At 48.9% G+C, this 24,986-nt stretch overlaps 2 protein-coding genes across 4 annotated transcripts in view; one reads left to right on the plus strand and one right to left on the minus strand.

Annotated features, from left to right (window-relative positions):
* The window catches only part of LOC102945825 (zinc finger protein 436), a 1,196,575-nt gene that overhangs the window by 1,009,005 nt on the left and 162,584 nt on the right, over positions 1-24,986 (plus strand). The gene's annotated exons all lie outside the window — the stretch shown is intronic.
* LOC102941303 (butyrophilin subfamily 1 member A1) overlaps positions 16,818-24,986 on the minus strand; it is a 66,121-nt gene continuing 57,952 nt past the window's right edge. For both annotated transcript variants that reach the window (XM_043528772.1, XM_037913558.2), the window contains one exon: positions 16,818-18,579. In XM_043528772.1, the coding sequence (XP_043384707.1) occupies positions 18,026-18,579 (554 nt within the window). In that variant the 3' untranslated portion in view covers positions 16,818-18,025. The remainder of the gene's footprint in view (positions 18,580-24,986) is intronic.

The following is a 24,986-nucleotide window of genomic DNA, read 5'->3' on the forward strand; positions in this document are numbered from 1 at the left end:
CCCCTGTCAGTTCCTCCTCCGTCTCACTCATCTCTCCTCTGGGGCCCAGGCTTTCCCACTGGCTGATGTCTCGTGTTCCCTGTGGCCCACTCACAGGACTGCAGGCTCCTTTCTGGTCTCTTGCCTCCCACAGTGCAAGAACTGTCTTCATTTTTGCTTCCTTCACTCTCCCCAGGAGGTCAGAGCCTCCTCCTCCTGTCCCTAGGGCATCCACTATCACAAGGGCTGCCAGTAGCACCTGGGCCCTGCGCGCTCATGGCTGCACCTGGGGATCACTTTAGCGCCTGTGGACCACGGCCAGCTTGTCCTCTGAGCCTGCATTCCAGGGAGGGGACACCCTGGTAGCTGTTGGCCCCCCCGCCCACATCCTCATGTGGCCTTGCACCCCCACTGCCATTCAGCCCCTGACTCAGCGCTGTCACCCCACTAATTCCCGAGCCCGTGCCCCAGTCAGTGCCCCCCACTAGCCATTCTGAACCCCAGTCTGTGACCCACCCAGCAGGCCCATGTGCCATGGCCAGCTTGTCCTCTAAGCCTGCATTCCAGGGAGGGGACACCCTGGTAGCTGTTGGCCTAATCTGCTGTCCTAACCTGGTTCTGAGGACAGGGTGCTGTGATGAACTTCTACTCCTGGGGGGATTCTGTGACACTGCGCATGCTCAGAAATTTTTTTCCTGCAGAAAATACATTCTGCCCGAGAAGTTCTGCAGTTCCACCTTTTGCCCACCAGAAGCTGCTGTGGTCCTATTATAGCCATGCTGCCAGACCACGGTGGCCTCTGGTGGGCAAAAGGCAGAACTGCAGCACTTCTCAGGCAGAATATATTTTCTCTGGGGAAAATAAATCTGCACCAGACATGAATTCTGTACATGGGCAGCGGCACAGGATTCCTCCAGGAGCAGGAATGGGTAGTCTGCATTCTTAGCTCCCTTTTAAACTCCACCCTTGAGTTTTCTGGCTGCTGTGAACATTTCCGACCTGCTCCCTATTGTGTAGAGAGCAAAAGACACAACACTTCCCTTCCCTTCCAGGAAATTCCTCGAGCTGGGGATGCTGTAACTTGACTTGCCAAGCAGGTCTCCATGAAGGAAAATGGCCACCTTGATCCATCAGCGCAGAGGATTATGAGCTTTGTCTAAGAACTCCCAGAATTGCAGGTGGTAGGGGCAGGGCTTCATTAAAATTATCCAGGATGCTCTGCATTCTAATGAGATTCACTTTCTTTCTCTCCTTAGGAATCCACTACCTCTCCTTACCATAAGACAGTTACATACACACTTAATAATTTCAAATGCCTTTTTTATGAATAACACTCCAAAAATAAACTGTTACATCGCTGCAGTTACAATGCACCCTAACTAGACCAACATCCCTAGCTAGAGACTTGTTATTTCCCTTTAAAAGAAAGACTATAACGAAGGGCCTAGACCCAAAAATATATATAATAGCTTACAAAATAGATACAAGGATTGGGACTTTCAACTATCAGAGATCTTCTACTTTCACATAGGCTCACCCTGGATATTATATTGATAATTGAATAAAACATTTAGATATGTAGTACAACCAGGTGTTTCAACACCCATACTATTGAGCACAAACACAGCTTCAAATCAATCAAATTTGACAATTGCAGTAGCTGTTAGGCTCGTACACTGTGTTGGGTTCAGTGATGTGTAGGCAGGTCTGAATGAGCCCTCCCCCCACAACATCTAGTGCTGAGCTGGGCGGGAAGACTTCAGGAACAGACTGCACACACCTACTCTGCGTAGGTGCGCACCAGAGGGAACTGCTTCGACAAAGTGATCAATTTTGGCTGATTTTGGGTTCCAAATCACTTTATTACTGAATGCAGGGGTAGTGAAATGTTGTTATCCTTATTGTATGAGTAATGGGCAGTGGAATCGTGCTTAGCCTGCCTGAATAAGGGGGTCACCCTCAGCTACCTCACTTGCTAAGCTGGGGTAGGGAGGCCAACTGCTAGTGTAACAGAAAAAAATGGATGTAGTAGGGTCTGTCTGAAGATTTCTTCTAGACATTATTTAACTCTTCTGTTTAAAGACAAAGCTGATTGGATAGTGATCACTTTATTGTGTGAAGTGATCACTAGACTTAAAATGACTAATAACTGGCAGCTGACAGTGTGAACACACAGCAGCGTTTCCCTGTGGCGCTCTCTGAGGAGTGCTGTAACTCCTGGCGCTGTACATCTGCAAGTATAGACATAGCCTTAAATTGGTTTCTAAACCAATTGAGTTAAACCTGTGTAAAATGCTGTGTTGACATTTATTTCAGTTTGAACCAGACTTATTTCAGTTCAGCCCAAGTCAATTAGGAATCAGGTTAATCTAAACCGCATTAAGCTGCTTTTAAAATGAGGCCATGTCTACAACACAGTAAATTGCTCGCTCAGGGGTGTGAACCCCTCTCCCCTCCACCCCCCTAGAGTGCAGCAAGTTTGAGCATTGTAAAATGCCAGTGAAGACAGGCTCCGAGTGCTGAGAGGAGGTGGATTACAATAGAGCACTGAGAGAGCTCTCTCCCAAGCACTCACGAGCAACCACACTGTCATATCAAAGCACTGGCATGACACTGCTTTGACATTTTTAGTGTAGCCATAGCCTGAAATAGAGAAGCATCCACATGGGTGTAACGTTGCACTCCATACGCTTTATGGAAATATGCTTCTGAATGTGAATATGATGTAACTGGAATATGCTTTATGCAAAAGGTCTCTTGTATGATGTCATTAGAAAGCTTGTAATCTACTGAGTGTGTTCATCCTATTTGTTTGCATCTATTATTTCTATGTCTGGAGTTAGGGAAATAAGATATAAACTTGCATCACTGTTGTAGTCACACCAGGTGAGGGCCGTCAATGGGGCATTAGGAACTTGATTGATTCCATTGACTAGGACAATTGGTTGGAAATGGTTTATTTACCTGCAAGTCTTCCTGTGTACCTGTGGGCCAACCCAGGAAGAATGGAGACTAGGGGTCTTACAGTGACATGTGACCATGTCATATGATACTGGAATCCCTCTTAATTCTTGTACTTTTCCCTGGATAAGGGAATGATTAGGGGGCTGGGGCACATGACTTATGAGGAGAGGCTGAGGGAACTGGGGTTATTTATTTGGCAGAAGAGAAGAGTGAGGGGGGATTTGATAGCAGCCTTCAACTACCTGAAGGGGGGTTCCAGTGAGGATGGAGCTAGGCTGTTCTCAGTGGTGGCAGTTAACAGAACAAGGAGCAATGGTCTCAAGTTGCAGTGCGGGAGGTCTAGGTTGGATATTAGGAAACACTATTTCACTAGGAGGGTGTTGAAGCACTGGAATGGGTTACCTAGGGAGGTGGTGTAATCTCCATCCTTAGAGGTTTTTAAGGCCCGCCTTGACAAAGCCTTGGCTGGGATGATTTAGTTGGTGTTGGTCCTGCTTTGAGCAGGGGGTTGGACTAGATGACCTCCTGAGGTCTCTTCCAACCCTAATATTCTATGATTCTATGATTCTAGGGGTGGGGACAACACAGACAAAAGGTTCCCACCTTGTGCCAAAGATATTAAAGGGGGTGGAGCAGGACAAAGGGGGCTGCCAGTCATGAGAAAACCCCTGCTTATCACCTGAGATGTCTGCTGGATCTAACAAAGACTGTACCAGGGGAAAGGATTGGACCCAGACTAGGAAGGAGGCTGGTCTGTGATAGAAACTTATTGGAACATCTTTGAGGGTGAGCTATTTCCTGTAATCAGTTTCTTAATGTATTAGGCATAGACTTGTGTGTTTTGTTTCATTTTGCTCTGTGACTTATTTTGTTCTGTCTGTTATTACTTGGAACCACTTAAATCCTACTTTTTATATTTAATAAAATCACTTTTGTTTATTAATAAACCCAGAATAAATGATGAATACCTGGGGGACAAACAGCTGTGCATATCTCCCTATCAGTGTTATAGAGGGCAGACAATTTATGAATTTACCCTGTATAAGCTTTATACAGAGTAAAACGGATTTATTTGGGGTTCAGGCTCCCAGAAAGGCTGAACACTGGGCACTGGGAAAGTCCCTGTTAACTGAGAAGCCCCTGGGCTGAGTGAATCTCAGTTTCTGTGAACTGCAGGAGTGCGTGGCCCAACCTCTGGGTCTGTGCTGGAGCTGAACTGGAGTGTCTGGCTCAGCAAGACAGAAGTGGAGGGGCACCTGTTCTGGCAGGAGGGTTGTTCTCAGTGGTATCCCAGCACATCGAGTGACAGTCTCGAGGGGGGTCTCTGTGACTGAACCCGTCACAACAGGTTTGCTTTGGTTTAACTAAATTGATTTAAAAAATAATTTCAGTGAAACTGGTGCAACATTCTGACATGGACAAGGCCTGACGCACCAGTGCACCAGTTTAGTTAAACCAGTGTAAACCTCAATGAGGACACACTTAAGTTGATCCAGAGTGGCTTATTTTGGTTTAGCTTAAGCCAGTGAGAAATCTACTTAATCTAAATCTATAGAAGCCCCTCTTAGGCCTGGGCTGCACACAGTGTTTGTCCCTAGCCCCACAGCCCACAGTGTGGCTGCATCGATACCAGTATAAAAGCCGCTCCTCCTGGTAGAGCTTATTTATCTCCACATAAGGAAACAGCTGTACTGATATAAACACCTTTGTACAGGTATAACTGCCTCTATGCTAGTGGGTAGTGTCAAAGTTTTACTCAGACTCACAATTTATCAGACCACTCTGTTTTATTAGCAAAGCTGCTCTGCTAATACATTTAGAAGTGAGCCCCCCGAGTCGGGCTTGTGTCTCTTAATTTATACAGCTTGCTGGAGAACAAGTTACAGAGAAGTTACAGACAAAAGAAGAAAAGATTTTAGTCACCACCCTTCGAGATCCCTGAGACCAGTCACGTATCTTCATTTACCTGCTACCCTTAACAATCTCCTTTAACAGCTTCCAGTTAACTTAACTAATTGCCCTTCACACCTTCCATTCTGATGCCTGCTTCTTAGACGTGCTGGCTCTATCTTAATTGCTTCTCCATTCAAAAGCTAACTGTCCCTACGTGTGCACCCTCAGATACTTTGTAACATGTTTTGGCATCCCCTCTCATATACAATGTATCCAGCATGTCCCCTTATACAATGTTATACTTCCACAGTAGTTAATCAAATTGGCTTAAAAAGACACCTTTTGTTAAACAGGTGCAAACACATATGTGGCCATGCCCCAGCATTTACAGTTGTGGTGATTAATGTATTAATTCACAGTTAATGAACCTGAGTTAAAACAGGCCCCAAAACTCTTCTGGACAAACCAAATGGTGAATCCTTTCCTGTCTCACCATCCAGGGGATTCCAGGTCCAGACTCTGCTCCACTGACTGGCTGTCACACAGGGGAAATGGCTACTGGGTTTGTGAAGACTACACAGAGAGGACTGGGAGCCATGCGATGGGTTGGCAAAGAGGGTGCGTGAAAGTAGAATGAATTATATTGAAATTATAATTCATTAAAGAAATGCTGCTTGAAAGGTTTGTTGAAAAATAGTTGTCAGGAAGAGAAACATTAAGGAGTGTGAGACAATGGGTCCTCAAACTAATTAACTTAGAGCTCCTACTGAGCTAGGAGATTGGTAAATGTTAGTATGCAAATAAGACATGTATGTATATTTGTCAGTTTCTGCTTCCTTTTGTCTCCTATGTTAAATTGGCTTTGGCTTAGCTGTACAAATAAGTTAGCTTAGCTTTTGCAGGGGCTCACATATATCTGGGTGCATTGGCAAAGCGCTTTGCTAATAAACAGAGTGCTCTGACAAATTCTGTGAGCCTTGAATCTGACTTTGACAATTTGGAGGTCCCACTGAGATGGCAACCGTCTTCACTGGGGCCGTGTGACTCCTGACCATTCTTAGGACAGCCGTGGCAAGCCGGCACCTGGGCATTTGGCCCGAGCGGTCCTCTGCCAGAACGGAAGGGTGCATGACCACAGTGAAGTCTATGCCATCGAACCTGTTGGTTCCCACTCTATTCTGGTAGGGATCCCGGGATCTGACATCAGGAATCTGGTCAGGTAATTATTTCTGTGTTTTGTCTGGACTGAGGACTGTCTTGTCTCTGTGTCTATCCGTCCCCCCTGTGGTGTGTTTGAGTCTGGGCGCCGTCTCCGTCCGGGGATCGGCTGACCAAAGGGTTCCTGTCCCCACGGTCTGAGTGAGTGAAATCTGCACAATCGCAGCCGCACTGCGCCTTGGGTAAAACCCTTGGTGTGAAAGCAAGGGCGATTGAGGCAGTAGCCTGTGGGCTCCTTTTGTGTGTTGCACCGGGCATCACTCTGACGAACCTGACTTTCCTTCTTGTGTGATTGGTGTGTAAAGTCCTCCTGTATGGGTAACCAGACGTCTAAGTCGGGACAGTTCCCTAAAGGAACGCCGGCTCAATTTATGTATTTTAGGAAGGGTCCGGACTCCTGTAAATTTCTGGACAAATGGTCTAGGCTAACTCAGGAGAATCCCAAAATTCAGTGGCCACTGTTAGGATCTAGGGACAAAGACCGAGTAGATGTCTTAAAAGACAAACTCGGCCAACCTAAAACTAAATTGGCAAAGGAGAGGTTGATTGTTTCATGCAGTGGTGGGAAGAAGCAAATCATAGGTGGACAGAATCAAAACTTGCCTCTCTCAAAGATTCTGGCTTCTATCCCACCAGATGCAACTCATTTTACTGTTGTTGATTTGTGCTCTGCTTTCTTTTCTGTCCCGGTTCACCCTGACTCCCAGTTCCTGTTTGCCTTTTCTTACAAGGGGCAACAGTACACATGGACCACACTGCCCCAGGGGTATACTGAAAGCCCATCATATTTTTCCCAAGCATTAGCCTGAGACCTTGTTGACCTTGTTTTCCCGTCCAGGTCCACACTAGTCCAATATGTAGATGATCTACTCCTCTGTTCCCCTTCATTGTCTGCCTCTGAAACTGAGTCTTTAGTGCTCCTTACTGCCCTAGCAAATAAGGGTCACAAAGCTTCTCGCTCTAAACTACAACGCTGTCAAGCTTCTGTCACATACCTTGGCTTTCTCCTCTCCCAGGGTTCCCGTGCACTTTCTCCCACCCGCGTCCAAGCTATCCTTAGCTTTCCCCGACCCCGCTCCCCACGCCAGGTCCGGAAGTTTTTAGGCATGGCTGGATTTTGCAGACAATGGATTCCCTAATATGCCTCCCTTGCAAAAACTCTCCAGGAACTCACTCGATTCTCTGTGCCTGACCCCATGCCGTGGCCCCCTGAGGCCAATTCTGCCTTTGTTTCCCTCAAACAGGGTTTGGCTTCTGCCCCTGCCTTAGGGCTGCCTGACTATTCTAAGCCTTTTACCCTTTTCTGCCACGAACAATCTGGGTGTGCACTTGGAGTTCTCACTCAGATGCACGGAGAAAAGAACCACCCAGTGGGTTATTTCTCTGCCACTTTAGACCCTGTTGCCCAAGGCTTACCCCCCTGCCTGCATGCTGTGGCTGCTGCAGCACGCCTAGTCGAAATGTCTGATTCCCTTGTTCTCCGCTCTCCTCTTACCCTCCTGGTCCCTCACTCTGTAGAAACTCTCCTGCTACAACATAACACAGGCCACCTCTCCTCTGCCCACCTTACCAGGTACGAACTTTTACTACTATCAGCTTCATATATCACCATAAAGCGTTGTTCTCAGTTAAACCCTGCCACTCTCCTTCCTTTGTCTAGTGACGGTGATCCCCATGACTGCCTTGCAACTCTCTGCTGTCACCATCCCGTGCTCTGACCTTTCTGATGTCCCTCTCCCAAACTCTGACTTTGTTTTATTTACTGATGGTTCCTGTTTTCGAGATGACCAAGGTCGTCTCCTTGCAGGATACGCTGTAGTTTCACTCTCTGAAACCCTAAAAGCTGCGCCTTTACCTTCTGTAACCTCAGCACAAGTCGCTGAATTAGTTGCCCTCACCCGTGCCTGCTTTTTGGTGGAGGGACGCTCCACCACCATTTACACTGACTCCCGCTACGCTTTTGGGGTAGTACATGACTTTGGTACCCTCTGGCAAACTCGGGGTTTCCTTACCTCTGCCGGTACCCCTATTAAAAATGGGCCCTACATTGCTGCCCTCCTGTATGCAGTTTTACTTCCATCTGCCCTAGCTATTGTTAAGTGCCCTGGCCACTCAATGGCGGATACTGATGTTGCTAAGGGCAACACATTTGCTGACGCCTCTGCTAAACATGCTGCTGCCATAGAACCTTTCCCAGATGCATTTCTAGATTCCCTTTTTGTTTCTATACCGCCGCCGTCCCTCACTGACCTCACCCTGCTCCAAGACTCTGCGCCAGAAACTGAGAAAGAATCCTGGGTTGCCGAAGGTTGCTCTCTACATCCCGATTCTCTTTGGCTCTCACCTACTGGCGCCTTTGTAGCCCCCTTTTCACTCTACCCGTCTCTGGCCGCCCTGCTACACGGTGTTTCGCGTGTCGGAAAGGAGGGGATGGTCTCTGCTGTAACTAAGACAGGATGGTGGGCCCCCCATTTTAGCTCTTTGGTCTCTGCTGTAACTAAGACAGGATGGTGGGCCCCCCATTTTAGCTGTTTTGCAGCCCGCCACTGTGCAGCCTGTACCATTTGCCAAAGCCATAATATTGGTAAACCTGTAAAAGTGGCCCAGGGGTTCCGGGCCCTGCCTCAAGCACCGTTCTTGCATTGGCAACTTGATTTTGTACAAATGCCTAAGTGTCAACAATATGAATTTATATTGGTTATGGTATGTTTATTCTCTGATTGGATTGAAGCCTTTCCTTGTCGCAAGGCTGACTCACTGTCTGTTGCCAAATGTTTGTTAAATCATACTATGCCTGCCAAGGGAATTCCTGCTACTCTGTCCAGTGATCGGGGTACACATTTTACTTGACAACTTGTTCAACACCTGGACCGTATATTGCATATCAAACACCTGTTGCACTGTCCCTACCACCCACAGAGTGCAGGTGCAGTTGAAAGACGAAATGGTGTACTTAAGAATAAGCTTGCTAAAATTTGTGACTCTACAGGATTAAGCTGGCCAGTAGCCTTACCATTAGCCTCTATGGACATGAGATCCACTCCATCCCAAAGGCATAAATTAAGTCCCTTTGAAATTGTTATGGGACGCCCTATGCGAGCTATGACTACCATTACTCCCGTTCCAGATTTGAACTTGACTCACAGTGCGCTCCTTCAGTATTGCAAGGGACTAATGCAAGCTGTAAGTCACTTCCATTCACAGGTTCGAGCTGTCTGGCCCACAGAACCCACCTCCGACGCTTGCCACAACCTCGAGCCAGGTGATTGGGTCTACGTACGGCGCCATCATCGAAAGCACACCTTGGAGCCCCGGTGGAAGGGTCCTCATCAGGTACTGCTTACTACACAGAGGGCTGTTAAACTATCTGGCATCGCGGCGTGGATACATGCTTCACAGTGTAAGAAGGCACCATCCCCAGAGAACCAACCACCACCTCAGGACAACGCAGAGTCAATTTTGACTCCAGAAGAAGACGTAGAGGAACAGTCTGCAATACCTTACAATCTACACTCTCGTAAGGGTTGCCAGAAACAGACGACAAACAAAAAAAAGCAGTAGCGAGCCTAGTGCCTACTGCCTGGTGGGCGTAAAACCGTGACTGCGGTTCCCTCAGTTGAGGTTGTCAGAACCAGAAGAGCCTTGCCTCCAACACGCGCTTCTGCCTGTTCCTCGGCTGCTGGTATCTTACGGTCTGGGGAGACCACGATGGCAATTCTTTTATCCAGCAGCAGGTATGGATAGCTCAGGCCCTTAATATTTCTAATTGCTGGGTCTGCAGCCACATCCCAGCCCACTCTCAAACTGCTGTTCCTGTCCTGGCTATCCCACTCAAGTCCCCAGACCTCACTGGAGGGCCTCGTCCGTTCAACAAAATACAGAACAGCAATGACACTTGGGAAGCGGTGGGAATAAATGCATCTAAATGGATAAGTGTGGTGGAGGGAAAAGGTCATTGGTGTTGGGTGTGTAATGGGACACGGCTGGATCTGGGGAAAAGCCGTTGCCTTCAGCATATTGTGGCCAATGGTGTATGGGATTATTCAAACAAAACTAAAAAGTGGTGGGCCGGGTATGGAGATATGAATTTTTTCTCAACCTGGGATCAAACAGAGAAATCAATCTCATGTTCCCCCTACAGTAACCTTAGTGAAAACAATACAATCTTTCAATGTCATGCAAATAACAGCACTCCTCATAAGGAGAATTACCCTGTACCCTTTGGGGGATACTACTCCTCCTTTGCAAACACCTATATGACAAATGGGTGCAACCGACCCTTCCCGGCCTTAATAGGCCATCACTGGGTGTGTGGGACCAGAGCTTATACCGCACTACCAGCTCATTGGTCAGGAATCTGTTAGCCCGCCCGACTCTTCCCACAATTCCGAGTGCTAGGAACCTTCCCTTGAGAACGCCTCCGCAATTTCAGGCGAAAAAGAAGGGACTTACCAGATGCCCAATGGTATGTAAATAACATAAGCCCCTTAATCTGGGAAGAGGCCATTGGCGGTTCCTTAATACCATTAGGGGGAGTAATACACCATGCAAAAAGGCTCCTAAGGTTACAAGCAGTAGTTGAAATAATGGCAAATGAAACCGGAGAAAGTTTAAGAGCCCTGGCCAAAGAAACAGGTGCAATCTGACAGATGGCCCTCCAAAACCGTCAGGCATTGGACATAGTGCTGGCGGCAAAAAGAGGGACTTGTGCTCTCATTGGAAAAGACTGCTGTGTGTATATACCAGACAACACCAATGAGGTAATAGATCCTGCTAGCCACTTAGAACAAATCACATATCTTCCCCACGAAGAGCCAAGTTCTTTATGGAAGTGGCTAAGTAACCTTTTCAATTTCTCTGGCATAGGAAACTGGTTGTTTCAGGGAGCCCTAACTCTCCTGTTTGGAATCCTAATAATTTTTGTATGTTTTCAGTTACTTTCCTGTTGTATCCAAAATTGTGTCAGGCATGCTACACAGATAGCTGCCCCCAAACCAGAGTGCTAATTTGATGATTTTAAATATTACTGATGAACAAAGAGATAAAGAACGATTGATATGTGGAACCCAGTAATTGTTGATCATTACGTAGCTTGACCAAAAGGAGGGATTGTGAAAGTAGAATGAATTATATTGAAATTATAATTCATTAAAGAAATGCTGCTTGAAAGGTTTGTTGAAATATAGTTGTCAGGAAGAGAAACATTAAGGAGTGTGAGACAATGGGTCCTCAAACTAATTAACTTAGAGATCCTACTGAGCTAGGAGATTGGTAAACGTTAGTATGCAAATAAGATATGTATGTATATTTGTCAGTTTCTGCTTCCTTTTGTCTCCTATGTTAAATTGGCTTTGGTTTATCTGTATAAATAAGTTAGCTTGAGCTTTTGCAGGGGGCTCACATATATCTGGGTGCATTGGCAAAGCGCTTTGCTAATAAACAGAGTGGTCTGACAAATTCTGTGAGCCTTGAATCTGAATTTGACAGGTGCAAGCCCTAGGGATCCAGGACATGTATGAAATGGTGATGTGAAATGTGGTGGGTGGGAACTTCAGCTGCAGAGAGACCTGGTCTTTCCCAGAAGACAGAGCAGAGGAGTAGCAGGGGTTGGGGAACCTCAAATACCTTCCCTGACTGCAGGAAGCCCCCATTGCTGCTGGGGAGAGGGGAGACAGCTGCCAGGCAGCTTCAGAGCGGTTATTTGTCTGCCCATGTCCTCTCCACTTCCCATGCAATGATCCTGCAGCTATGAATACAGTGCATGCCAGGAGTCAGCCACCTGTGTGCCTAGAGGTGTAGCAATGGCAGTGATCGCCTCTTTAGCCAAGAACACTATCACATATAATTATGCAGAGACATGAAGACAGGAGATAGTGGTGTGGAAAGGGTGATGGCCCCAGGGGCACGGAGGGAGATGGTGAGAGAAGCAGAGACACCAACGATTTGGTGGAGGGTGTAAAGAAACCATGTTCCATGGCAGTCAGAATGGTCTAATGGTTATGGAACTGGAGTAAGAATCAGGAGACCTGGGTTCTATTTCTGCTCTGCGGGGTAAGTCAGAAATTCTTAGTGCACAGACTGCAGATTAAAATAGGCTTGACTTCTTCAGGGACTGTCCAGAGCTGTGGCATTTGAGGCCCTTTCAGTTATCATGTGCTGGTTCCATCAGGCAGTTTGTTTCCCCTGCTTGGTTTGGGTCCCTCTTAGATTTCCAAGGAGACCTTTGAGTGCTCTGGGTAACATTCTCTGGTTTCATGGGAAAGACAGCAGAGAACCCATGGACCTACAGAAGGTTCTGGTCACCCTGGTGACTCTGTCATATGCTTTGTAGGAGTTCATACAGGATATCATGTAAGACAAATATCCTTCTTGTATTGGACTTAACTTTACAAGCCCTGCAATGAAGTGGACCTGGGTGCATGGCTCCCCATTAAATCAAACACTTTGCATCTTTCCCCATGTTAAATACATCTGAAGTGTTTTTAAATGTTAGCCAAGCTAATTGTTTATCATTCTCTGTATTTATTATTGCTGCACAATAAAGCCTCTGATCAGCTATAACAAGTGCCCCTGTGAACTAATGGATGACACAGGGCAGCAACGACTTCCATTGCCTGATGTGCTGGCACAGCGTATTTATGCAAGTTTTCAGTTGCAGAAGTTTGGCCTGTATTTATTTACTTGTGAAAAACACCAAAAGTTAGATTCTGACTGTGTGGAGACATGAACTACTGTAGAAACCACATGATAACATTTACTTTGCTTACTATATATGGGATTATAATAAAAATGTCATAGGAAAGATCCAAATGATAATTCTAGCCTGTGTTCTTGCACATAGGTTGTTAAACCCTGGGAATTGCTGGAAGCAGATTTAATGGGGCTCTATCCAGTCCCACAGACGGGATACCAATATGTACTGACAGCTACAGATGATTTTTCAAAATAGGGAGAAGAATTTCCACTTAGAACTATGATAGCACGTGAGGTGGAGAAGAAGACATGTAAAATTATATATCAACATGGCTGTCCAGAGCAGATACTGGCAGATCTGGGTTCTGAATTGAATAATGAGGTAAAAGTTTACATTTGGTGTTATTTTTTCCAGATGGTCCATTACACAATCATGGCCATGTGACAAGGGGCCGTTAGCAGCTACAAAGAGAGCCCTTTGGAAGCCAGCACCCTGGTCACGGACCACACCCAGGACACCGGGTGCAGTTAGAGGAGAAGGCACTGAGTAGTTTGTGTTTGGAAGGTGTGACGTTATCTAAATGAACTGTGACCATATACATCATTATTGCAACCACTGTCATATAGTTGCAACAAATCTTGTACAAAGATGGTCAAGTAAGATATCTATGAAAAGGGTGTAGTTTGCTGACTGTGATTAAACTACTTGTACGTGTGTAGCATTTATGTATTTGAAGTTATGAGCATTGGCTATGAATTTGTATTTCAATGTGTTTGATTCTAAGTAGCACCAGTGAAGCATTTGGCCAGCTCATTGAGAAGGGACTATTCAGATTAAGTGCCCGATTAAGAAACACTTAACTGACAATGGACCCTGTGAGACTCCAATCCACATCTGATGAGCCTTCCTGGGAATGTTCAAAGCAGCATGTGAGCAATGGCTGCCACCTGCAAAGAACTGAATCATGCATGGACATGTGACTTGCCCATGTGACTCCAAACTCCATCTTCTGCTGTGATTTTCCACAGTAAGAACAATGGGGAGCTTCCACATGGTAGAGGATATAAAAAGGCCCTGGAAGCCCCTCCATTTTGTTTTCAAACCTGCTTCTGATCTCTGGAGTAACTTTGCTACAAACTGAAGCTCTAAACAAAGGACTGAAGGACCCATCCAAATCTGTGGATGTACTCCAGAGACTTGATTTGAGCCAGCAGTTTATTCCATCACTGCTATAAGCCTGAACCAAGAACTTTTCAATTGTTGTATGTATTTGATTTCTTTAACCAATTTTAACTCTCATCTATATTTCTTTCTTTTTATGAATAAACTGTTAGATTTTAGATCCTAAATGATTGGCAAAAATGTGATTTTTGGGATAAGATCTGATTTGTATATTGACCTGAGTTTCGTGGCTGGTCCTTTGGGATCAGGAGAACCTTTAATTGGGGACACTGGTTTTCATAATCAGTCATCCCTATAAGGAGTGCTACTGGTGGTACAAGGGAACTGGGGTACCTGAGGGAATTGCTTGTATGACTTCTGGTTAGCCAGTGGGGTGAAACCGAAGTCCTCTCTGTTTGGCTGGTTTGATGTGCCTTAGAGGTGGAGAACCACCAGCCTGAGGCTGTGACTGCCCTATTTCTCAGCAAATTGCCCTGAATTGGTACTCTCATTAGTGTCCCACGAGAGCACCCCTTGTTACAGAAGGGCAGAGGGGCTCACTTGCACCTGTAGGGAGCCTGATGAGGTCACTAGCTCAGCGCTGAGAAGAAAGCAGCAGGATAAAAGGCTGAACCAAGGAGCAGGAAGGGGGCTCCTTGTAACTGCTGCTATGCTGTGATGCACCATAAAAGGTAATAAAGACACTTGGTGGAGGTTCCCTGGCAGACTGGAGGCTGCTTAATTCACACAGAGGTCTGCCAGCCCAGGGTTGCTAGAACTGATGCGGGAGCCCACTCATAGTTAGACATTTAAAAATGAACATTGCCTGCAATCTCTTCGTGACATTTCATGCTGTAAGTTGTTAGTGACAACATACTTTTATGTCTTGTCAGATAGTAAAAACCATGTTGTATATTAACCTATTTGCCAACACATTTTCCCATGTAATAACACAATGAGATTGGATAAGAAGCCACAGTAATTACACATAATTCAGTGAGAAATAGGGAAAGGAACGCAGATATTTCTGAAGGAAATTTTAGGGAAAAATTATCTATTTTTAGATTAACATTTCCCACTGTTAAAAACTAGGAAAAACACATAGCTTCAGCAGCCCATGCCACCTAGACACCAGCAGACTAGATAAAAACACAAATGAATCCATCAAAAGGTAACTTTAGGGTACTTATTTTCAAATAATCAAGGTAAGTTTAGGGCACTCTGACATGAATGGCATATTGTGAATAAAACTTCAAAACTGAATTCTTACATTGAAAATGTTCATAACGCATCATGTTCAAAACAAAAAGTAGTCCTAGCAATGCCGTGTGATGTGCCTCCCGTCATACTCTGCTCAGCTAGCGCTTCAAGAAATTAGATACAATTGTAACCCTTCTGCCCATCAGAGTTGGCAGCAACAAGGGCCGGGTTCGGTATCTAGGGGTTCCATTCCAATAACACAATGCAAAACCAGCTCGAGCCCCCACCCAGTGACCTGGGACAAATATATACCACCCCCGCTGGGCGCCTCCAAGAGGCAATACTTCCCTTCTCGCAAGCACAGAGTCTGAGTGTGGCAAAAAGCCTTTTAATAAAAGAGAGAAACAATGTGGCATTAGGTTGGGGAAACACCACCAACAGGATTCCTAACACAACCCATGAGCAAAAAACCCACCCCAAGCAAATTGGGGCGTGTCCTTTCCCTTTGGTTCTTGAGTCCAGCAATCCAAAATTACCCAAAGTCCCAAAAGTCCAACGACCCAAAAGTCTCTGTCCCTGGTCAGGGCAGTCCCAGAGTCCGAAAGTTTATCTGCAGAGTTTTACCTCCCAACCTGGGTGGAGATGTGTGTGTGGGGGGGGGGGGGTTAAGGGGCACCTCACATGGTCCAAAGCTGATTACCCCACCTCTCCATGGGGTTTTGTTCCACCAGCTGCCCCCATGAGCTGCTCCAGGCATCCAACAAACTGCTCTGCTCCACCAGCTACTCTGCTCGCTGTCCCGCAAACTGCTTTGCCATATATCTTCAGGCTCCCCCACTACTTAACACAACGCTCAGTGATTACAGCTCCTAGTAAATTTAGCTTTTCTGTGATTTCAGCTTGTAGTAGGGGTGCCTCAGTGCTGGTGCACCATTAGCCTATTGTGAATTCAGCTCAGCAGCGTGTAACTAGACTCCTAATAGAATCAAAATTAGCTCTAGATATTCTATAGTGGAGAGATAAGGAAGCGCAATTAACATGTAAGGCCCTCACCAGAGGACCCATACCACCAAGTATTAATACCTATCCCCAGCCTCTCTCCCTTCACTGAGTTTTGGAACCCATGACCCTTGCCTAGCAAGTGCTGCTTAGTTGATAGTGAGTCCCTCCATCATAACAAAAGGCCGAGTACAGTTCCAGTGTCCTTGATTCACATAATCAGGATAATAACAGTTTATTCCTGCCCCAATAACAGAGAAACTGGGGCTCCTACAGCAACCAAAGTGACCATAAAGGCAGGGTGGGTGTGCCTATGCAAATGAGATCAGCCCTGAAGTTCTTTTCCACAACCCACCATGACTCACCACCAGATGTCAGGGTAGAGCTCATCCTGACTCTGCTTACATCATGGCTAATTTGAAGGAATTAGACCAATCAGTCACTATTTTTCCAGAGCATTCCTGAAGGTGGTGGACAGAACCCAGTGGAACTGAGATGAATTTCCTGGAGCAACTTTATTTTCTTTGTACTCTAAACCTCACATGACAACAAAATATCACCCTTTTGACTGATTTATGGTCAAGAAGAAAGGTTTCCCAATAAAGCATCACCATATTTCAAGTTATGTTTCATCAAGTGCCAGAGTCTTTAATACAATTAACTTAATTTATGATGATTCAGTAAAAGAATACAACCCCGTCTCTGTTTCTTTACCAAACTACACTTGTTTCATCCTTAGAACCAAGAACATGAAGAGCCCAGCAGTACATTGAAATCAACAGTGGACACTGACAGTACATTGCCTGCAAATAATATTTCGAAAGAAAAATAAACTAAGAAAAGGATATTGTAGAAGAGATTTCTATATATAGGAAGATAGCATTTGAGGTTCGGGACCATGTTTTGTTAATTGATGTGAGAACAAGAAAGGAAGAGTCATATCTTGATTACCGATTATATGAAGGTAGAAAGTTAAAAATCGCATGAATTAATACTAACAGAAGTTCAAAGACTATTTTATAATCTTGTGTGAGTTTACTTAAATATATTGCTTAATTAATTCTATCATTTTTTCACCAATTCATTGTCAAAGGTGTAGTGCAGGGGGTGGTGTATGTGCCCTGCCTTCCAGAGAGAACCAGTTAAGACAATAAAGAGAGGAAAAGAGAACGAGAGCAGCTGCACATGTGTGTAGTTGTGATGTTTATGACACATGTACATTGAAACTCAGCAACCCAGTCTGACAATTTAATAATTATTTTTGTTAAGACAAATATTTTGGATTTCTTGAAATTCCACAGCTGAAATACAAATTATACTATTGAGAGAAGTTAAACTTCAATATAGATTTGAGGGAAGAATTAAAAAAAATGTAACATTCCATTTCTAAAAATATGTTTAGATGCTTGTTTTTGAAATGCTGTTGAAATACAAAAGAAAATGTTCTTGCATTTACACTTTGTGACAATAATAACATTTTCTAAATTAGAATAATCTTTTTTCTTTCATATTTTACATTGAGATTTCACAGGGGTAGAATATTCTGACAGGAGTGAATGATCCCCATCCGTCACCATCTGCTACCGCTGGGACAGAGGACAGGGAAAAGTGAGGGCAGCAAAAACTACTAGCTGTCTGGCAGTATTTCTTACCAGCATCACCCTGTGCCAGGGATGGAGCAAACACGGGGAGGCGGGGAATCTGTCTGGCTCCTTCCAGCAAGTGGGACCCATTCACCCAGCCTGGGCGGGGGTTGCCAGGGGTCCGGTTTTCGATTGGAACCTCCAGTTGAAAAGGGAAACTGGCAGCGTCCAGTCAGCACAAAAAGTCCAGTTGCCTGCAGTGACTGGCCCCACCACTGGGAGCTGGAGGAGCAGCAGCGCTAGGAGGGGCCAGTCTGTGCCGTGGGGGTCACTGTCAGGGACCAAGATTCCCCCCGGCCTGAGCTGGGACCGGGCAGATTTTCAGGGGAGCCGCATTTGTACCCCAAACATAGTAACCAGGACTGAAATAAGGGCGGAGCGTCCCGGAGAAGGTGTCAGTGAAACTGAAGAGAGGGGACCTGTCAGCCACATTGTAAAACGAGACCTCGCCCGCCTCATAGTCCAGGAAAATCCCCACCCGGCTGGGCCTGATGATAACGGGGAGGGAGGTCGAGGGGGAGGTGAGGGCCTGGTATTTCCCATTCCCCAGCCACACAACCCAGTATCCAGCCTCAGGTGTGAGTGTGACCTTCCCCTTCCTGCTCACAGATTCCCTACAAACCCCCAGGTACCAGCCTGTCTTGCCTCCCACCTCCACCTCCCAGTAACTCCTCCCACCCGCGAACCCTTCAGAGCCCAGGACACAGATATAATGATCGAATCCCTCAGACTTGTTGGGCGGATCCCAGTTTCCGTGTCTCACATGTTTCCGATCCTCAGACAGGACGAGGTTGGGATTTGCCGTGTCTGGATCCAGAGTCACGTCCACTGGGGAGAGAGTCACAGAGTCAAGGCCATGGGCAGGGGCTGGTCACTGGGATCAAAGGGAAATTAACCTGCATTCCTGACGCTCTCCACGGTGTCTGCCCCTTCCCTCACACCCCCTCCCCCTGGCACCTTCCCCTTATTTCTCCCCCCTGCCCCTCCCCTCACCCTCTGCCCCCCTGACACCAGCACCCCTCACCCCCCCTCTACTGCCCTGGTGCCAGCCCTGCCCTTCACTCTTCCTCTGTCCCCCTGAGTCGCATCTCTACCATTGCCCCCATCTGCCTCCATGATGCCTGCCCCTTCCTTTACCTGCTCTGCCTGCCTGCCTGGTACAAGTCCCCTTCCCTTCCCCACTTTGGACCCCTGGTGTAAGCCCTTTCCCTCACCCCATCTCTGCCCTACTGGTGCTCACCCCTCCCCTCATCCTCCTTCTGCCCCCCTGGTGCCCACAACTCCACACCCCTCTCTCTGCCCCCCTGTGCTCACCTGTTCCCTTGCCCCCAATCTGCCCCCTGGTACTCATCCGCTCTCCTCTCCCTGCATCTGCCCCTCTGCTCAGTCCCCACATCCCTCCTGGTGCCTGCCCCTTCCCTTACCCCCCTCTGTCTTCCTGGCACCCTCCCCTCATGCCCTTCTCCACTTTTATGACTGTCCCTTTCCTTTGCTCCCTTGTTGCCCACTGAGGTCTGCCCCACCCCTCACCCCCCATGGCCCTCTGGCACACGCCCTACGCCTCACCCCACTTTCTCCCCTTGTCACCTGCGCCTTTCCCCACCCCATCCTTTTCCGTGGTGCCAGCCCCTCCTTCTACTCACCCTCTGCCTTCCCAGTGCCTGCCCCTCTGTTCACCCCTTGTGTCCCCTGGTGTGACCCCCTTCCCTCTCCCCCCCCCTCTGAGCCCCAATGCCCGTCCCTTCTCCTGCCCCCCTTTTGCCCCTCGAGTCCACCCCTCCCCTCATCTCCCATCCTGCCCCTCATGCGCACTCTATGGCCCTGATGCCTGCCCCCCTTTTCCCCCTTAACCCCCCCCACAGTGCCCACCCCTCCCATCATTCCATTTTCCCCCCGGGCACCTGCCCTCCTCTCACCTTCCTCCACCCACTGGTGACTGCCCCTGCCCCAGCCAGCCCCTCTGCCCCCAGGCTCCTGCCTCACTCTGTGCCATAGAATCATAGAAGATTAGGGTTGGAAGAGACCTCAGGAGGTCATCTAGTCCAATCCCCCGCTCAAAGCAGGACCAACACCCACTAAATCATCTCAGCCAAGGATCTGTCAAGCCGGGCCTTAAAAACCTCTAAGGATGGAGATTCCACCACCTCCCTAGGTAACCCATTCCAGTGCTTCACCACCCTCCTAGTGAAATAGTGTTTCCTAATATCCAACCTAAACCTCCCCCACTGCAACTTGAGACCATTACTCCTTGTTCTGTCATCTGTCACCACTGAGAACAGCCGAGCTCCATCCTCATTGGAACCCCCTTCAGGTAGTTGAAGGTTGCTACCAAATCCCCCACCCCCCACTCTTCTCTTCTGTAGACTAAATAACCGCAGTTCCCTCAGCCTCTCCTCGTAAGTCATGTGCCCCAACCCCCTGATCATTTTCATTGCCCTCCACTGGACTCTCTCCAATTTGTCCACATCCCTTCTGTATTGGGGACGACACCAAAACTGGACACAATACCCCAGATGTGGCCTCACCAGTTCTGAATAGAAGGGAATAATCACTTCCCTCGATCTGCTGGCAATGCTCCTGCTAATGTAGCCCAATATGCCGTTGGCCTTCTTGGCAACGAGGGCACACTGCTGACTCATATCCAGCTTCTCGTCCACTGTAATCCCCAGGTCCTTGTCCCTGGTGCCTGCCCATTTGCTTCCCCCTGCACCCCCATGGTCCTGGCACATGCCCCTCCCCTCATCCCTTCCACCTCCTGGTGCCCACTCCTCTTGTCCCCCCCATTGCCCTTGTGCCTGCCCGTCCCTTCTTCCCCTCCCCCTTCTGCTCCTGTCACCTGCCCCTCCCAGCATAAGCTTTTCCCCTTCCCCCGCACCCCCACTGACACCTTCCCACCCCCGCTCCCCCTGCCCTTTCCCGGCTCATTGTCTCCTCACAGGCAGACAGGCCCTGACTCCCCTCAGGGGGAGGGTGATCAGACGTCCCTTTTTTAAAGGGACAGTCCCGTATTTAAGCCCTCCTGCCAGTGTCCCAACTTTTTCTTTAAAATGGGCAAATTGTCCCGTATTTTCTGTCTCTGCCCCATCAGTTCTGACGGGTCCTGCTGCTGGCCAGATCCCTGCTCACCAGACGCCCACCCACCAGCGGTGAGGAGGAGGTGGCCAGTGGCTGACGATGGGGGTGGGTTTGCAAGGCTGGTGGTGGGGCGAAGATGCAGAACGCAGGGCCGGACTCTCCCCCTGCTGGTCCGTCAGCGCAGCCCCCATTGCGTGCCAGCTCTCAGCCAGCAGGGCCCTGCCCTGTCCCGTTTCTGGCCAGCGCTGGCTGCGTGCTGCACGCTGTGGTGGCTGGTGAGTGCGGGCAGACACCAGGTGGCAGCCGGTTACATGTTGCCCCTGCTTCCCGCCCCTCGGCCCTTTACGTGCTCCCCCTCTCGCTGTCCTCTCCCTGCTTTGCCCCTCCCCCCCGCCTCCAGCCTCACTGCTCTTCCGTATCTGCTGCCCCCCAGCGGGGCACATCCTGCTCCCAGCACTGTGTGAAGAACCTGCCCCTGATCTGAGCACTCAGCAGCTCACCAGCGGCATCGCCAGCAGGCTCTTTCCTTCCCCCACTGCCTCTGGCTGGGCCAGCACTCTGGGAACGCCCAGGTCCCTCTGGCCCAGGGCACTGGCCAAGAGGAGCCGAGCTCTGCATGTGTCAACCCCCACCCCCGCTCCCCAGCACTGGCACAAGGAAGCCTCTCCTCAGCTAAGCTCTGGGGGTGGGGGTGGGGGTGGGGGTGATTTCCAGCCTGTTCACGCCCCAAACCTGCAGGCTCCACAGCAGCCCCCAGGGTAGGTTCCTGGCCCCAGGGAGTGCAGAGCGACTCCATCCCCTAGGCACCCTCCCCTGCTGAGCCACCTCTCTGGCCCCATTCGCTGAAGCCCTTGCAATCAGGTTCCCTGAGCCCGGGTGCACAATGCATCCTTAGGGCTTAACCCCTTCTTGCCTGCGCTGAAGTCAGAGGAGGCTGGCTGGGTTATGTCGGTGGCCAACCTCTGCGGTAACCCCTCCCCTCACTGGGGTTATGGATGAATAGAGGCAAGGGCCAAGTGGTACTGTGCAGTCACAGGCACCTGGGAGGCAGAGGCATATGAGGGAAGGGGCAGACCCCAGGGAATCTCTGTTGCTTTGGAGGGGGGATTTCCTCACTTTCTGCCCCCTGCACCTGGGAGAAGGTGCATAGGGTGCCAGTCCCAGTCCATACCTGTGCAGCGCGTCTGCACTAGGGGTTTGCACCGGGGCAGCTACATCGGTGCAAGGAAACCTCGGCAGACATGGCCTGAGACACTGCTGTGCAAGAGGCCGTAACCCCGCCCCTCACTGGGGTTATGGGTTAGTAATTACAGGATCACTGGAGCAGGGCAGCTGGACTCTGGGCTCCAAGGTAGGGCCTGACCCACTGAGCTGCAGAGTCATTCTCACTCCCACGCTCTGGACCAGGGCCCATGGCAGTGTTTAGACACAGGGGGGTGTCTTCAGCAGGAGAGATTGAGGGAGCCCCACGTCAGACACCCAGAGCCCAGTGGTTCCAGCCCTCACCTGAGGGGAGGAGACCCATATTCCAATTCCCACCCCACATCACACAGGGGGCACCTTTTTCTGTTCATTGAAACTAGTCAGCAAACTCAACATGGATTTAGGAATAGTTTCAATAGAACCAAAAATATAAAATATTTCTCCAAAATATTTCTCCCAGCCCCATTTAAAACCTGTCTGAGCAACTTAGGAGTCCAAACTCCAGAGACTTGCAGTGAGTGACTGTCAACATCCCCAGAAACACACAGTTATGGGCAGGCCATGCTCAGGGCATCAGCTATGAAACACTCCAGAGTTGCTGTTAAATTTGCCCTTGGTAGAAAAATTCCCCCCCCCCCCCCCCGCCCAGACCCTGATCTCACCCACATATCAGGCTGAAAATGGAGACTTGGCTCCAGCCTGAACTCTCTGCCCAGAGTGATTTGTCCCATGGACTCTGCGAGTGGCACAGACCCTCTGCAGCTGCACCTGGGTGTCTCCCAGAGCAGATAATGGTCAGAGACTGTCTCAGAGCCCCAAGGCTCAGGTGTCTCCATCTAATGACTGCACCAGCCACCCCCCTCGCTCTCATTAACTGGCCCTGGGTCAAACACGCTGGGAACTTTCACACCCAGACTCTGGAGACACTTTGGGACACAGCCTGCAGCAGCAAGTCCCAGAGCCGGGACAACAGACTGAGGTTTGTGGGGCTCCTGCTATGGCGCTAAAAAGAGCCTTACAGACCTTTGGGCTTAGTCTGAATTTTGGACTGTTAAGCCCAGAGAGCAGAGGGGCTTCAAACCCAAGATCCAGCCCCAGACACAACGTCGACACAGCTGTGTTTAATGCTGTAGCACAAACTGCGCGAGTCAAAGTCTGTCACCTCGGCTCTGAGACTCGCCCAGGAGGCTGACAGAGCAGCATGGCGCAGACACCGTCCATGATGGTGGGACATTCACTCTCCTAAGCTGGTGTCTGGAGGGCCAGCAACAGCCAAGGGTGTTCCAGCTCCCATTGCTGAAAGTGCCCAGGCACCCACAGCGACGCCCTGAGGAGGGCCAGTGACTGGAAAGAGTCATCCTGACCCAACGCAGACAGGGCTGATCCAGTGCTGTGCACTGACTGTGGACAGGACAGGCACATAAGATGGCTGCCTCCAGGAGCAAGGATGGTTAGACCGGCCTGGTTTCCGAGAACACTCAGGGAACAGGGGAGTCCCAGGTTATTAGAGACACCCTGCCATAGGGAGGTCAAGCTCAGGACTGTGGGAACCCCATTTTGGGCTAGGAAAAGTGACCCTCCCGCAGGGTTAATTTGTTTTGACTGCAGGGAAAAGGGACACGTAAAAAGATGCTGCCCTCTAAGAACTTTGGATTTGGGGCAGAGAGGATGTCGCTATGAGGCAGGAAGAGTTTCTAGTACTGGGTAAAATGGATAGCTGATGTAAGCAGTGTCAGGATGAGCTCCACCCTGACATCTGGTAGTGAGGTGTGGCAAGTTGTGAAAAAAAAACTTCAGGGGCTGATCTCATTTGCATAGGCACACCCACCCCGCCTAGACTGAGGCCATAGCTGCCCAAATGGTCACTTCGGCTGCTGTGGGATCCCCAGTGTCTCTGTTATTGGGGCAGGAAGAATAAATTGTTATTACCCTGATTAGGGGAACTGTGCTTGGAACTGTACTTGGCCTTTTGCTATGATGGAGGGACTCACCATCAACTAAGTAGCACTCGCTAGGCAAGGGTCATGGGTTCCAAAACTGTGTGAATGGAGAGAGACTTGAGACAGGTATTAGTACCTGGTGGTGTAGGCCCCTTTGTGAGGGCCTGAAGCACCAATTGCACCTCTGTCTCTCTCCACTGTGGAATGTCAGAGCTAATTTTGGGTCTATTAAGAGTCTTGCTACAGGTACTGGGCTGCATTCACGTTGGCCTTATGGTGCACCAGCACTAAGGCCCCCACTACTATGAGCTGAAATCACTGAGAGCTGAAATCACTGAGCACTGTGTCAAGTAGTGGGGAGCCGGAAGATCTAGCGTGCAGTGGTGCTGTTCGTGAGACGGCAAGCTGTGCAGAGCGGAGCCGTTCGTGAGACAGCGAGCTGTGCAGAGCAGAGCCGGTCGTGGTGGAGCGGAGCCGTTCGTGAGACAGCGGCGTGTTCGTGAGACGGCGAGCTGAGCAGAGCTGTTCGTGAGACGGCGAGCTGTGCGGAGTGGAGCCGGTCGTGGTGGAGCGGAGCCATCCGTGAGACAGCGGTGTGTTCGTGAGACGGCGAGCTGTGCAGAGCAGAGCCGGTCGTGGTGGAGCAGAGCCGTTCGTGAGACAGCGTAGCAGAGCAGAGCCCTGTGGGGCAGTCTCCTTCAGGACACGTAAGGTGCCCCTTACCCCTTTCCCCCACACACAGGCACATGTTAGCCAGACTGGGGAGTAACACTCTGCAGATGAACTTTTGAACTCTGGGGCTGGACTTTTTGGACTTTGGGTGATTTGTGGATTGCTGGACCCAAGAGACGTTTGGGTGCTGGGACTCAAGAACCCGAGGGAAAGGGGCATGCCCCAATTTGCTTGGGGTGGGTTTTTTTTTGCTCATGGGTTGTGTTATGAATCCTGTTGGTGGTGTTTCCCCAACATAATGCCACATTGTTTCTCTCTGTTATTAAAAGGCTTTTTGCTACACTC

This window comes from Chelonia mydas, chromosome 14 (genome assembly GCF_015237465.2).
Source record: "Chelonia mydas isolate rCheMyd1 chromosome 14, rCheMyd1.pri.v2, whole genome shotgun sequence".
Taxonomy (NCBI): Eukaryota; Metazoa; Chordata; order Testudines; family Cheloniidae; genus Chelonia; species Chelonia mydas.